This window comes from Cibotium barometz, chromosome 66 (assembly GCF_041138505.1).
Source record: "Cibotium barometz isolate CiBa-2024 chromosome 66, ASM4113850v1, whole genome shotgun sequence".
Classification (NCBI taxonomy): Eukaryota; Viridiplantae; Streptophyta; class Polypodiopsida; order Cyatheales; family Cibotiaceae; genus Cibotium; species Cibotium barometz.
The window spans coordinates 2,735,087-2,751,245 of NC_141111.1; the positions used below are offsets into that span (position 1 = coordinate 2,735,087).

The 16,159-nt window shown below is 42.8% G+C and overlaps 1 protein-coding gene across 1 annotated transcript in view; it reads right to left on the bottom strand.

Annotated features, from left to right (window-relative positions):
* The window catches only part of LOC147602679 (asparaginyl endopeptidase Rep2-like), a 63,565-nt gene that overhangs the window by 23,332 nt on the left and 24,074 nt on the right, over positions 1–16,159 (bottom strand). The window contains exons 4-7 of the mRNA XM_086797518.1: positions 12,029–12,114; positions 11,561–11,760; positions 11,348–11,396; positions 414–674 (exon numbers count right to left, since the gene is read on the bottom strand). Coding sequence (XP_086653644.1) covers positions 414–674; positions 11,348–11,396; positions 11,561–11,760; positions 12,029–12,114 — 596 coding nt within the window. The remainder of the gene's footprint in view (positions 1–413; positions 675–11,347; positions 11,397–11,560; positions 11,761–12,028; positions 12,115–16,159) is intronic.

Below are 16,159 nucleotides of genomic sequence, written 5' to 3' on the forward strand. Positions count from 1 at the left end.
TAAAGTACGCTTAAAGAAACTTTTCAAAGAGTTTAGTGACTACCACCATCCACTATCAAGACCTCATCTGCTTTTCCTACCATCCATGGAATTCGTCCTTGAATGGTTGGAAATGTTGTAGCGGTCTTTGATCAGGTGGCTAGTGATGGATTGTAGTGGTCACTACAGCTGGAATGCAAGTGCAGATATTGGAGCTGTCCATACATCAACCTTCCCTATCCTTCTCCCTAATCTTTCCCGATTCTTTTCCATTATGTTTCAATGAGGTAACAACAGATAAACAAAAGACAAAACTTGAACAAGTCACGACATTATGCGATATTGCTACAAGAAAAGAAAGACCACATTACTAAGATAATATGTAAGCAGCATGTACAAAAACCAGTTAGTAATAGCAAATGAGTCAAACTGACCTTGTGCCAGAGGAAGAGAAGATCAGCATCTCTTTGGTGCACACCCTTAACTGTCTTCCCCTCATGAAAGTAGCGCAAACCAGCAGGGTAATGTAAGGGAACAGACACAAGTGTACCTCCATCAAAGAAAGTACTATTCTCATTCACTGGGTCACTGCCCATATAAACATATATATTTTCAGCACTAATATTGTTGTCCCCGTACTGCATCACATGTGAACCAGATATATATGTGTCGTGATTTGAGGTTCTTGTCTTAACCTGTGGGCAAAACACCAAATGGTGAGAGAACCTACAAAATATTGGTTGGATTGTAGTTATTTTACTTGGGAAGCAGCGGAGAGGGGGATTTAGCATGTCATCTATTCATTAAAAGCACAAACCCAACACACCCCCCCTTCTGCTCGCGTGAAAAGAAATCAGTGACTAAAAAAGATCACTTAAAAATATGGTGTCAAAAAAGCAGTTCTAAAAAAAATTTGCAGGTCTTATCAAACTACTCTCACTAGTCACCATTCCTTGCCAATTTCTGATTCTTTATCATTCATTCTTCTTCATGGATGGCCACATAAAGCCTGTAAGACCAGGACATCTGGTGTTCTGCAGCTGATGCACTCTATCCAGGGTGACCCCACAGAGGCATGGTACATGTGGTGCCGCTTCTAGTCTGTCTTTGAGTCCATTATCTGTGAAGCCCGTTCCCTATTGTACTATTGAGAAGAAGATTGTGATGGGGGGCTATCAAAAGTTTTGAGTATGGCTCTACCCTCTCTGAGGAGGGTATCTCTGTGTCTCTCTAGCTCCATCAAAAAAAATCCTACACACCCACTTATCTGGTTAGTCAATAGTCTTGGATGGCGGCCAAAGCCTCACAGAAGAGGCAATGAAATCTCTCCCAAACGTCATAATCGTCTGGGCAGATGTAATGCTCCTCTATCTCAACCTCCAAGGTGCAAAGACTACATATACTATCCTGTGCCTTCCTTGTCTCCATTTGAGGTGGTGAGATGAGACTCAGATCTGCCCGATTGCCTACCACATGGCATGGGACACATCTTTGAATGGAGCCATCCTCTGAAACCCATAGCAAGAGATTCTTGTAGACCTGGATCTCCAGGGGAGTTTTGAGGTGTGAACCATGTGATGTGGGTGTGTAAGCAAGGAGGCCCTAATCGATGAGGCCGTTCACCTCCTAACGGAAGAGAAGAAGGAAAGAGTGCAATCAAGCTGGACTGGAAGGGTGACAAACTAGACGCCTGGGGTCACTGGTATATATAATGGTTAGGTGGTTAAATGTGGTATGCTAGCGGGACGTGCCATGAACCACATGTCCAAGAGAAAAAGATATAGAGAGAGAGGGGAGAGAGAGAGGAGATAGGGATCTTGCAGAGTACACCACACTGAGCGGGCAACAAGCCCTGTCCCCTTTTAGGAATTTATTCAGGAACAATCTACGGCATGCTAGCCAAGATCAATACAACAATGAATACAAAAGCAAACAAATATGCCGATTTAGTATATCCAAGTCGATGTCAATGTCGAGGCACGAGATCTCTGATGTTGAGAACTCCAAGAAAATGACCCACAAGAATCTCTCACTGAGCTAGTACCAGATCCAATACCCAAATCCAAGTCTAGATCCATGCTAAGTCCAAATCCAAATCCCAAATCTCAATGATTTCCAAGAAAACTCAATACCCAATCTATATAAAAATCCTCAAGAAGCTTCTCGAAAAAGCAAACACCAAAGTGGCGGATATGAGGGCCTGACTTTCAATCCCCCTTTTGAGAATCGGGAGGAAAATGCTGGTGGCTATGGGCGGTGCTGCACAGGCGGAGATGGGTAGCGAGTGGTAGAGGCGCTCCGTAGGCCGCAAGAGGTGGGGGGCGGCGGCGGCGGCGGCGGCGACGGTGATCAAAAGCGACAGTGGCGATGGACAAACGGGCGGTGGCGCGTATAGGCAACGGCGGTGGCGCGTAGAGGCAACGGCGACGACGGCTCTATGCGGAGCAAGGAGCAGCTGAATAGCACAAGGCGGCACAGGGGCGATGCAGGGCGGCTATCCGATGGTGGCGGCAACAAGTAAATGAAGATGAGGGTTACCAAAAGTTTGTCCATGCTTTGGCTTTTGCCATTTACTCTTTGCTTTTCACTTTTTGCTTTTTTCTTCTTCTTTTACTTTTATTAATAAAATATTAACCATCTTTTAATAAAGTAGATGTGCTTTGCTTTTCTAACTTCAAGGCCTTGCTTTTTGGCCTCGGAGCTACTTTTTGGAAAAGCGGCTTTTAGCTTTTTGATCCGACTGAGTCTCCTCTTGCCAATGATATCCCTGGCTCGCAGTCAACTCAGTTTGACTTTTTGTGTTTTTTCCTGAGCCTACTTCATGATCCTTGTTCCCATACTTTCAGCAACGTGTCCCTGTGTCCAGGCATGTGTTCCATCATGTGAAATAGAGCTAGGAGGGCCAAATATTTACATTCCCTCCTTACATTGCAGTTGTCCTCAACTACGGACTACAAGTGTTCTAAGCACATCCATATGTTCCATGTATATCTATGTATTCCAAGTACATCAAGTACATCCATATGTCTCAAATATTTCCCAGTACTAGTCCTATCAGGTGAGCTTGTGCATCTGGTCTTTCCTCATATCTATGGTGTCATCTACTCATCTGGCAACATCTCTATGCCTTATCTTTAACCAATGTCTCTGTTCTTGATGGTACTTCTTCAAGGCATGTCATGTGTATTAGATATAATAAATGCATACTTACCTTCTACAAAAACTAGACAAAAGCTAGTCAACAAATAAGTACGCATCATTCGTGTCTATTGGGTATTCCAAGTACTGGTCAGGTAGTCTAGAGCCCAGTGGACTATCACATGACATAAATCCAAGCATTGCCAAGGAAGTTCAAACATACATAAGTATGCAGTGCACAAGTAATGATCCTCCTGTTCATGGATTGTCATGTCTGGTTTTATCGGAAACCGTGCTAACCTATCCGGCTCCCGAGAGAAACTGCTCAGACTATCGCTGAGGCCATCTCGTCACTAGGACCGCCGGAGAGCTCATCAACAGCCATCTGGGCCATTTGGTCGCATTGACCGCTAGACTATGAAATCCAATACAGTCATTTGGGCCATCTGGTCGCAATGATCGCCTAACTGCAAAATCCAATAGTCATCTGGGCTATCTCGTTACTAGGACCGCCCGACTGTGAAGTCCGAGATATCTGCAATCATTGTCATCCAATGGGTCATTTGGCATCGTTGTCTCCTATATACAAATCTCGTTTTGGCATCGTTGTCGTCCAATGGTCATCTGGCATGGTTGCCTCCCATATACAGATCTCGCTCCTTGGCTATCAGGCATCATTGCCACCCAAACTAGAGCATGTCCAAGTAACCATTATATAAGCAAAATAATGATCAATTCTAGTCCAATATATATACAATGAAGAGGGCTAGAGGTACAATCCCTCCCTCTTGAATCTGTCTTGATCGCAAGACGTCTATATACTTGTACTTCAAATATATCTGAACCAACCACTTCCTCATAAACTTCAAGCATATCTAGATAGTCTTTGAAGTACTTTTCTGGCATCCATTTCGCATCCAATAGCGAATAATTCTCGAATTCCAAGAGGAATTTTTTAACCACTATCTCCTCTTTTTCTCACGGAATGAAAAAGAATTTGTTTTGCCTCTTCCACACCTAGTGGTTCCTTCAAAACAGGCTCCTCTTGGGGGTAACCCTGTACATAGTTTCCATAAATTTTTTGTAACCAGCCAGATTTAAGAGACCGTCAAGCAAGATGATGCAAGAGTTTCACATGGTAATCTTGTATCGACAAGGAAAAGAAAATATTATTGCCAATGCATTGTCTCGTATAATGTATCAAATGAGTTTCAATATAGTCGAGAATGAGATCATTCATAGAATACGTGAAGCTCAAAAGACAGATCCATATGTTCAATCATTATAGAATAAGGCTAGCCAAGTAGCTGAGGAATCAGCACCGCCTAGTTTATTGTCTCATAAACATAGATTTACCATTGAGAATGGAATTCTCAAGAGGAACAGCAAGATATGCATTCCAAACTTAGATGATCTAAGGGTATTAGTGACACGAGAATGTCACGATAGTCCATGTACTAGACACCCGGGAATCAAGAAAACAATTGAGCTCATTAAACGTTTCTACTAGTGGCCACAGTTAAAGAAACATATTAATCATTATGTGACACATTGTTTACAATGTTAGGTTACTAAATTCAAGCGTGTGAAGTTGTCGGAATTGTTATATCCGTTGCCTATTCCAAAGAGGAAATGGCGAGTATTTCCATGGATTTCATTATGAAATTACTGGAACCAAGAAAGGTTATAATGCTATCTTTGTAATTATGGAGCTTCCAAAGCCAGATGTCCATGCACATTGTAGTGAAAGCAATATCAAACGAGTGTTGTCGTTGATGAAATTCAACCACCAGTGCCTGAACTCTCTCTATGTCTACTTGTCTCTGGCCACACACCACGAGGCATGGACCTACCCTTGGAACAATAGGACCAAGATATGCAGTACAAAGTGAATACATGACTGGTTCCTCACCACCCCGTGAGTTCACAAAAGTTCACCAAGTCAAACACAAGAATCTCACACCTCCCGAAGGGTTCACAGGAGTTTACCTTGCATTATGAGTTGATTGCAATGGAGTTTTTTGCATGGAGAGTATACCACCAGCAAGTATTCGACTTGAGTAGTGTTCCCAAGCACTTAGACTGTGTAGGCCTTCACAAGCATTGGTTGACTTGTTTCAACAGCCTGTACAGCCACATGGACACATGGTACAACAGGAACCGTTAATGATGTGACAGCTGGGACAGCAATAAATTAGGGTTTTGGTTGAATTATGGTTTCTACAAAATTAAGGTTTTTGAAAATTCAGCAGTTTCATGAGTATGCCAGTTTCATGAGTACGTGTAGGTAGAAAAAGCTACTAAGAGGTTGAATTACTTGTTTTTTTTTTGAGAAATTTCTGAAAATTAGGGTTTTTGCCAAATTTAGGGTTTCAAGTACACGCCCATCTAATATGAGAAAGAAAAGGAAAGAGTGGATAAACTTATGGGCTGTATAATAGACAAGAGAGGCCTCGTTGGACCACCTCTCCAATGGCCACCTCTCTCCCATAAGTGGGAAAGGTGCCCATGCAAGTGCTAGATGCCCACTCAGGTGTCCATGCCCACATTTTCATTGAAAAGGGCCGCTTGAATTCTTGCCCAACCAACCGACTCCCAAAGTCTAATAAACTACCTGTCCACACTTTAATAAAGTGTGAATCAAAGTGACTTATGACTTTTCTGCCCACACTTTATAATGAGGTGTAAACCTGCAAAACAAAAAAATAAACCATAACTCTTGCATGCATAAACAAAGAGTTTAGAGGCACACTTACCACTTGTCTATAGCCCAAAAGCAAAGTGAAAATACAGATTCATGTGCACGGCTTCACGAGAGGGCGTCTCCTACCTGTAAACATGAATGATGACTGAGGACTACCAAACGCAAGAACAAAGTAGACCGAACGCAGGTTGCTCCAGATGCTCCTCTAAATAGCTCTTCGATGACCACTATGCAAGCCTAAAACTGAGGGATGCACATATGCTGGCTGAATGCTAAAGAATCTCTTCACGGAGACCTTGGGAACTGTAGGTGCTGACTAGTGAACGTATGCACAAGAAAACCTATGGCTCTAGGCACACTTCACTGCTGGAGAACTGCTGTAAATGAATTTGTGGATGATGATTTTATGCTGAATGATAGGCGATTGCTTATATAGGCTTATATGCTGCTGGTCGGCCAGTCTGGCTGCTGTCCGCCTGTTTTCAGGGAACACAAAATGCTTTTTCTACAGCATTAAATGCTGCGCTTAACACTTCTAATGCCCTTTTCATGCTGGCCAACGGGATGCTCCCCGACACGACTACTTCTGAAGTGGACTGGATGCTGGCCGACTAAGGACTGTTTGCTTCTTATGTTGGTCAACCACTGTTTTGGGCATTTGTAGGCTGTCGACTGGCTGCGTATGCCCCTTATGGTCTTTGATGATGGCCCTTATGGGCTGACCATCGGCTGGCCCATGTGTTAATGATCTACATGCTTGCTAATACTTTTTGATGCAAGACCTATGGCTAAGGTTGACTTCTACATGCATCTATTTGATAAATTCTCCAAGTGGGTAAGAGGACTGACACATGCAGACTCTCTATGGCTGTGGAGACTAACCTACGTAGCTCGTGCCTAATATGTCCCGAACTGGGGCTCACAATGGAGTCATGGCATACAACAAATATTCCTAAAAGGTAAATCCTATTGTATGAATGTTGCACTGATGTTGAGCCAATGACTCCAATGCAAGGTGCATGTGACATTCCCTCCTACTTAGCCTGGCGGCATGTTCATCACTTCCAAGTAGTTGGGGATACTCTGGAAAGAACTCTTCGTCGAGACAAACTACTTTATGGGTACCTCGGTCCCTAAATTTCATGTAGAATTGTCTCTGTCTTCGATCGGATCCATGCTTCCATCTGTGGAGGAGAATCTGTTCACGCTCAATGACTTAGGCTTCATCTACCGCGTCTGGTCATTGCTCATCTATAATATCCCGCAAAGCTGGACCAATGTAGGGCTTCAGCCAATAAACATAGAAAACATTATGAACTATCTGGAAGCTTAAACTTCATAGAGACATCATGTATCTTTTTAATGATAGGAAAGGGTCCGAAGCAACAGAAGAGTTTTCAACTTCTTCAATCTCTATTTCATTATCTGAAGGTATACCCAATCCCCTTCTTTAAAGTTGACATCTCGTCTTGATTTGTTGGCTTGCCCGGTGTATGCTTCCTATGCTTTAGTAAGACACTCCTTCACAGACTCAATGATCTTTGAAAAAGTTTCGGTGGTCTTGTTGGCCGCCAAGGAAGGTGATACCATTCTCCTAAGTAGTGATAAGAAATAGCAACCAAATGTTGCCTCGTACGGAGTCCAACCAATGCTAGATGAATAAGCGTCGTTGAGGATGGCCTAAACCAAAGGAAGATAATACTCCCACTTTGACTAGTTGTCATGGCAATACGATTTGAGAACATCAAAAGCTAGCTGATTGTAGATTTCTGTCTGGCCGTCTATTTGTGGATGGAATACACTAGACAGATGCAAGTTGGAGATATCCAGTGATGCCCTCCTTGGCCTTTTCTCATGCGTTTTCTTAGGTGTGAAGTTTTTATCCTTCTTAACTCCTGAGGTGCTTTGAGATTCTTTCTTATTGTCTTTGCTATTATGAGCTCCCTTCCTCCCTGAGATGATCATTGTTGGGTGGTGGATGATTGTTGTTGGGGTTTGGTGCTAGCCAAGAGTTGCTTGGGCTTACCTCCATTCAACATCACTTCCTCATTCTGAGCAAGAGTGAGAGCCCTATCATAGGACTGTGGCTGAAAATTACATATAGTAAACCTAATGTTAGTATCCAGATCTCGAATAAACTATTTCAACTTATTCTCCTCGGATATACCTAACTATTGTGGTGACGTGATTACTTTATTAGAGTATGCCAACACAGGTGACCCTGTAACTTTCGCCCCGGGGGGCGAGGGTTTCGCAAAACACTTGACCATTAATGCAATTAAACATCGAAATTGGCCACAGCCTTCAACATATGCCACTTAATCCACACAACTGTAAAAGAGAGATGTGCAGAGCTGACACCGCATAGAGGCCGGAATGGGCCAACCCATCCCTTGGAGGATTTGATTAGCCAAGGAGAAATATAACATGTACAAGCTTTGAGGGCCTTACTCTCCCCATGGGAGATGCCGGATTATCCATATGCAAATGCCATACAACAGTCCAACACAAGGCAACCATAAAATTCAGCCAATACACATGTTGTAGAAATACCAAGCCAACAATATAATCCATATACCTCCGTGTGGGTACTAATTCTTCCCCAAAAACCACGGATCTTCATGCAATAGAGCTGGTTCAGCCAGTACAGCTCTCCATTCAGCTGGTATTGGGCTAGTAGTACAAGTACAATGGTTGGTACATCAAGTACAAGGGCTGGTGCAATTGGTACAATGGCTGGTACAGCAAGTACAAGGGCAAGAACAACAGATAGTGGTTGGTACAGTAGGTACAGCCCTCAAATCAGCCGGTACAACCTTCATTCAACTAGTATAGTACATAAATCAGCCGGTACAAGGATGGTGCAACCATCAAGAGGCTATAGAAATAGAGAAACCTTCTGTTGAGGGGAGTGAAGGAGTGTAGGAACTCTCCCCATAAAGTGTTGGAGACAAGAATGCGAGCAACCATCATAGTAGAGGCTACTTTGCAACAAGAGAGCCTCCCTTAATGAAGACAGAGGGCTCCAATTTATAGATTTGCGCCTTCCATGAGCTAAAATGGCAAAAGAACACTATAATGACAAGTGGAGAGCCACACAAGAGCTGAAGTGACAAGTGTGAGGCCACTTGTCTCACTTTGATCCACTTTCTTGCCACATGTCCCAATCTAAGAGATGGATTCTCCCATAATCTTTACCTTTAAAAATATCCAAACTGGTAGACCTTCTGCCGAATGTGCTTTGGCATGTCCCCCTATCTCCTCAATTCCAAACGTAATGACGTGAACAAAATTTCCATCGGAGTCGGGCCAAAAATAGTAACCCTCCTAGATTTTAGGAGTGTGATCCTTTGTATTCCAAGATAATCACCCATTCCCAAAGCTTGTACTTTCCAAATATTTAGACATCCTCGAGTCCACCAGACCCCTTTCATACTGGGAAATGTCCAAGCTGGTGACAGAACAATTTTGCGAGAGTTTGTAAAACTCATCCTCAAGGTTGGTCATGTACTTTGGAGATAAAAACCGTTCCTTTAGGTCGGACACAAAGGTGTCCCATACATACTATAAAGGAACGGTTTTCCCTCCTAGATTTTAGGAGTGTGATCCTTTGTATTCCAAGATAATCCCCCATTCCCAAAGCTTGTACTTTCCAAATATTTAGACGTCCTCAAGTCCACCAGACCCCTTTCATACTCGGAAATGTCCAAGCTGGTGACAGAACAATTTTGCGAGAGTTTGTAAAACTCATCCTCAAGGTTGGTCATGTACTTTGGAGATAAAAACCGTTCCTTTAGGTCGGACACAAAGGTGTCCAATACATACTACAAAGCCCCTATGACGGGGCTACATGAAGATAGTCTTTGGCAAGTCCTAGTCTTTCCTTAAAAAAGTGGAAATACCTATCTAATTCCTAGTCTATGATCTAACACCCAAAAAGGTGAGAGATGCCTCACAATGAGCTATGCGATGTCTTTTATAGGCTTGAGAAGCACAAGTGGACTAGCCGACCTACTATCAGCCAGGTCCCTGGACACCAAATATTATCTTGCTAACGACAACCTCTTGATATATCCTTCATCTGCTAGCCGACAACCACCTGGTCCATCCCAGTGCCTTCCCTCTCAACAACAGCCGGCAGAAGCTAATGAATTTGGTCCTAAATCTGTTCTTTATTTGTTGCCTCTTCCGGGATTAGCATTGGGATTAGGATGCACATGTCATGCACATGACTTTCCCCCTGCTAAACTTGATGACGGGATTCCAACTTCCGACCCTGGATAACCGTCATCATCCCCTTGTCTCCACATGGACTCCCCAACTTGTCATCCTTCCCCTCCTAGCAACCTTTTCACTGAAAACCCTAACCTGTTCTCCAATTCCACTTCAAACCTAATGAGGACCTGTGCATCTGTTCCACTTTGTCCCCTTGCCTTCTTGCCTTGTGCCTGAACACTTTCTTTGGTGTTCTTTTCCTGAGGATTGAGTTTGGCACTCTCACTCCACCCCTTGGAGGATCATCCTCCCTTGGAACCGTTGCCTGAAAGCCTTTCCTAGTATGCCCCAAGTGGCATCCAACTCACACGACTGCCATTCCCCTTGGGTCTTGTGAAACACAACCAACCAACCTCCTGGGAAACTCTTCCATGTCTTGTGTTACTCTCCTTGGATTGTGCACCTTCATCTGGGACTGACTCAGTGTTTAGCCTTGTTGAGCCTAATGCTCTAATACCAATGTCACATGCCGAAGCTCTGGGAGTCTTCTTTCAGTCCTAAACACCTTTCCTAGAACATACTTGTTGCAAAACGCAAGCAAAAGATGAAGAGAAGAGAGAGAGAGAGAGAGAGAGCTGAGTTTTCAATATATTAATATTGTACAAAAAGGGTAGAGTCTTTGGCAAGCCCTTAGGCTACCCTTGAAAAGGTGGAAACACCTATCTAGTTCCTATTCTTGGCCAACCTGTTGTGGTCTTCTGTTGGACTCTTCTTCCGAGTCCGCCTTTGTAGCTTTTCTAGTACCTCAGTGGTGGCCAAGTCCCTGGACACCAAATATTATCTTGTGGCCGACAGCCTCTTGATAGATCCTTCATACCCACTTGGTTCATCCCAGTGTCTTCCCTACCAACAATAGCTTCAGAAGCTCCTGAATCTAGTCCTAAATCTATCCTTTATCTGTTGCCTCTTTAGGGATTAGCTGTGGGATTAGCATGTACATTACAGTTTGCTGCAGCCTCGATGGTAGTGGATACACTCTTCCAGACAGTCACATACCTCCATCGCATCATTCACATGGATCCCCACAGCTCTTTGGGTCTCTAGTAGACATTATATAATCTTTCTTAATTTCTCTCAAATTCTCTTTTTTTTCTTTTAGGATACTGAATTTCAACATTTGAGGAGCCGCTTTCATTTGTGTTAAAGTCGTGTTTACTTTATGCAAGTAAAACAATATACGTTTTTCATGCCTTAACAGACGTGCACACAGAAGTTTCATTAATAAAATGCCATGTCAGCAATGCCACTTACAGTACTATATTGATCCTTCAAAGTCTCCTCCTCCAGATTGTGAGCCTCACTGAAATCCAAGAGATGCTCTTTTAGTAGATATAAACTTATGCATCATGCTTGACTTTAATCACGCAATGCAAGTTTTAAAAAAGAAAACTATATATATGTATATATAAGGTTGAATTCAGCTTCTAGCAAAAATAAAAGTTCAAATCCTCATTACCAAATTACCTGTCTTCCATCCAAGCTACACTATAGAGATCTCCAAGGCAAGTAAAATATTCAGAAGGAGGAGAAGGATCCATCCCAGGACAATAAGTGCCCCAGCTACTTTCTTCTGCATTGGCTGCAGTGGTTATGTAGATATTCAAGTTCTCAGGAAGGAGCCCCTCAAATATACTTCCACTTTCACATGCCTCGACATATATCACCTGGTACAAACACAAAAGCCAAGGGCTCGTGCCATCGATCTTTCACCACAGAACCTAGACTTTACATAACCTAAGTTAAACATTAAATCAAGCTCACTACTCTTACTGCTTACTGGGAACATTTATGTGATGAAGCAGGTCAATGAAACATTTACACTTTGAATATGTTAAATGAAACAGTAATTATCTAATAATGTGCACAAATGAAAATCTTAGAACACCGTCTACATAAAATAAATAAATGACTTGAAGCAGTCATGCGGTATACCATTTCTTTATAACCTGCAGCATCGTGCTTCTCCTGCAAAGCTTCTATAAAGTCATTTGCGTATAAATTAGGATTGGTTGGCATTCCTGGAAATCATCATGAAACCAAATAATAAGCAAAATTATAGGGATGAAAGCTTGAGCTATTCATTTTGATTCACTCATGAAGCTTCAAAACAATATAATATATCCCAAAACCTAATGGCCAATCATTGTAACCATTCATTGATTGGAGACAAAATGGAAGGATCAAAATGAAACATATGTAGCATGTGGAAGACAGCATGTGGACCCCTATTCCGTGCTCCTATCTTGAGAGAGACAACACAAAAACAATCAATCAAACACTACAATGGCGTAAGGACAATGATCCACCTGTTAAGAATAATGCCTAATTAGTCAAGTACTAATCTTAGCATGTGAACCGTGATGTGAATATGGATATGCAAGCAATGATGTAAGCAAGTCAATGGGTCAATGTGTACAAGAGTAGAAGGGCAAGTGTCTCTAGTATTGTCAAGGAACCATGTTCACCTTTTCTCCTAGAGGTTAGGGGCAACACCTCCTTCCAAATTGGTCATGTACAACCATAACGGTGGGTGGAGATCGGGTATTGGATCGATGCAAGTAATACAGTAGATTGGACTTTTGCTTGTGTTTTATCAGCTTTGTCAAGCTTGTCAATCTTCCTAGTTTCTTCAAATGGTATCAATGGTTTCATCTTGTAGCTGCCTTCTTGGGAAATCTGCCACTTGCCCGTTTCACGATTTTGTTCTCTAGTCATAAGACCATCCACTCTGAGGTGCACTCATATGCAACGTATGTTGGCAGGATCAGGGTTAGGATGGAGAGACAAAGTAAGAGAGAAAGAGAGTGCGAGATTGAAAGGGAGATTGCACAACAGATTTGGCACAAACTCACATGCTCTTGATTGATTGAAAGATGCAAGTACAATGAACCTTGAATCATTAGTATCTAGGATGATGTCATGAGTGACATCATCAAGGTGACATTATGGATGGCATCAAGTGCTGACATCATAAGCTGATGTCATCATGGATGACATCATGCAGACATCATGAATGACATGACTGCTTCCATCGTCAAGGACGATGTCATAATATGAGGCTGTTCACACACACCGGATTACATAAAGTGTGGTTCACCCATATAAATACACAAGCTGGAGGCGGTTCACACTTGAAGCTTCGAATCCCAACAGAGCAATTGGACCTCTAGTAGTATATTATCACCATAATTGTGACACTCTCTAAACTGTAGTCAACAGCTCTTACCAAGGTTTCCATATTTTTCATTTGACCTCTTAAACATAATAGTGTAGTGACCAAGCAGTCGATCGTCTTGATGCGGTTTAGTATAAGCAGACAGACCAATCCCATCATACCAATTGTTATGTGCTTCTCTTGAAAAGCATTTGCTTAATGCTCCACCCTCATGTTGTTACTGTGGGTGACGACTGTATTGGGAATCAAGGTCTTGCCTGTGTGTAAACCCACTCTTATGAGTGAGGTAGTGTGTTTGTGTGCGAACCACCTCTTAGAGGGGTATCAATAATATCTAGATATTTGGGTATTGTGACATAAACAATGATGTCAAAAGCTCAACCTTTGTAACCTATAAACGTGTAAGCCCAGCGGGGCGTGCAGTGATAGACTCAACCACGTGTCCAAGAGAAAAATATAGAGAGAGAGGGGAGAGAGAAAAGGGAATGGGGGTCTTGCACGGTACACCACATTGAGCGGGAAACAGGCCCCGCCCCCTTTCAAGAATTTATTCAGGAACAATCCACGGGCACGCTGGCCAGGATCAGTACAATTAATGAATACAAAACAAACAAATATGCCAGATGTAGGATATCCAAGTCGATGTCGACGCACAAGATCTCTGATGTCGAGCACACCACGAGGATGACCCACAAGTATCTCTCACCGGGCTAGTACCAGATCCAATATCCAAATCCAATGGATCCCAAGTCGAATGAATCCAAATCCAAGTCCAAGTCCAAGTCCAAGTCCAAGTCCAAGTCCAAAATCCAAGCACCATGTCTAAGCTCTGTGTTATGCCCAAGCTCTATGTCCAAGTTCTTCATGTCTATGCTCAAGTTCAAGCTTCCATGTCCAAGCTTCATGTTCCATGTCCAAGCTCTATGCCCAAGTTCCATACCAAGCTCTAAATCCACTCGCTCATCCCATGAATAATCTCCAAAATTCCTATAGCTTTGTCGATGATGAAAACCATAGGAAAGCTCTTTCTCGCAAGAAAACTGATATAAAATCTGTTTTAATGGTTTTTGGGATAAAAACATCCAAAAAGCAATTTTGGGGTTTTTGGAGCAATTTTAAGGTTTTTGAAATTTTTGTCCATACATGCGTTTGCATCGCCCATGCATATGCCCATACAAGTCTAGGGCTAACCGTACATCTAAAAAGCAAGTTGGAGAAGGTGTTGATGGCGAAGAAGAAGCTCTCCATGATCATAATGATGCCCACACACACTCCACAATCTCCTTCAATCTTCAATGATCTTGTTCATGGTACTACAAGAGAAGTCCAATCCTTTTTATACTTGTAAGGGACCCTGCTTTTTGCCAAAAAGCCTTCATGCTTTTGTTTTGCCTTTTTATGCTTTGCTTCTCTTTTTTTTTTTTTCCGAGAAAGCTTTGCTTCTCTTTTTGCCTTTGCTTTTTCTCTTTTTACTTTTATTAATAAAATATTACTTAACTTTTGGTGCTTTACTTTTCTAGCTTTAAGGCCTTGCTTTTTGGCCTTAGAGCTGCTTTTTGAGCAAGCGCCTTTTAGCTTTTTGGTCAAGCTTGTTAAAATAATGCATCTTCAATAGGCTGTCGTGGAGGTCCTATCGGCCTGTTTCTACAACCGACCTGGTTCATACAAAAGTATACAAGAGTTGCTCTCTTTTATTCATTGTATCATCCAATAGTGCCCTATTTGCTAGCTCTTGTACTCTGTAACCTCAAGCTAATAAAGGTCATGTTCTTGCTTGCAATCTTTCTCTCTCTCATGTTTATTTGCTTCCGCTTGTGCACACTCTTTCATGGTATCATACGCTTTGTAACGCGCGGAATCTCTGGGTAGTCTTCTTTCAGCCCTAAACACTCTTGAAGACCTTCTGATGCAAAAAAACGCACCATGATGCAAAAACGCAGGTAGAGAGAGAGTAGAGAGAGAGAGTGAGAAGTGCTGGAATTTCAGTATATACTATGTACAAAAAAAGGTACAAATCTGTACAGCCATGGGCTGCCTTCATAAAAGGTTGTTAACTCCTAAATCTGTCCCCTATGGGACCTCCTGGTGACCCACACCCCTAGTAGGAGTGAATGAATAATTCATGAGCACTTGAGCCCCTTTTATATGTGTCTTGGACAATGTGGGAACTGCTGGAAACTGGCCGACTGCTGGTCGGCCAGTTCTAAAAGCATTAAATGCTTATTAAATCAGCCGACTTCATGCGCCTTCTTCCTGGTTCAGCCGACAGCTTCTGTCCTCAGCCGACTGCTCCCTGGTGCTTCTCCAAGTCCAACCTGTCCACTACTGCATCTTGTGCTCCACAGCCTGACTCTATCTGGTTCCTAGTCTTTTATCTGTCTGCCTCTTCTGGATCTAGCCTTGAGAAGGTCCATGGCATTGCTGATGCACATGACATCCCCCTCTGCTAAACTTGATGACGGGAATCCAACCTGCTCTTGGATGACTGTCATCATCCCAATCCTGTCCCGAAGTCCCTCTGTCATCATCCATCCCTGGCAAACCTTTTTCTCTGAAAATCCGTTCTGTTCTCCAAACCACTCTGTCTCTGATGAAGATCTGTGCATCTGGTCTTCCTCTAGTCCACAATCCATTCCTGCCCTGACTCTGAACACCGTCTTGGTCTTCGTTCCTGGAACTGAGTCTGGCACTCTCACATCACCCTTGGAGGATCAACCTCCCTTGGGACCGTTCCCTTAGAACCCATCTGGCTCACGGAACTGCCATCCCCATCTGGCACTGTGGAACACCACCAACAAACCTCCTGGGAGTTCTTCCCGATCTGTGTTCCCGTGTACTTTCCTGTACCTTGGACCTGTACACCATCATTTGGGCTTCGAATCCGTGTA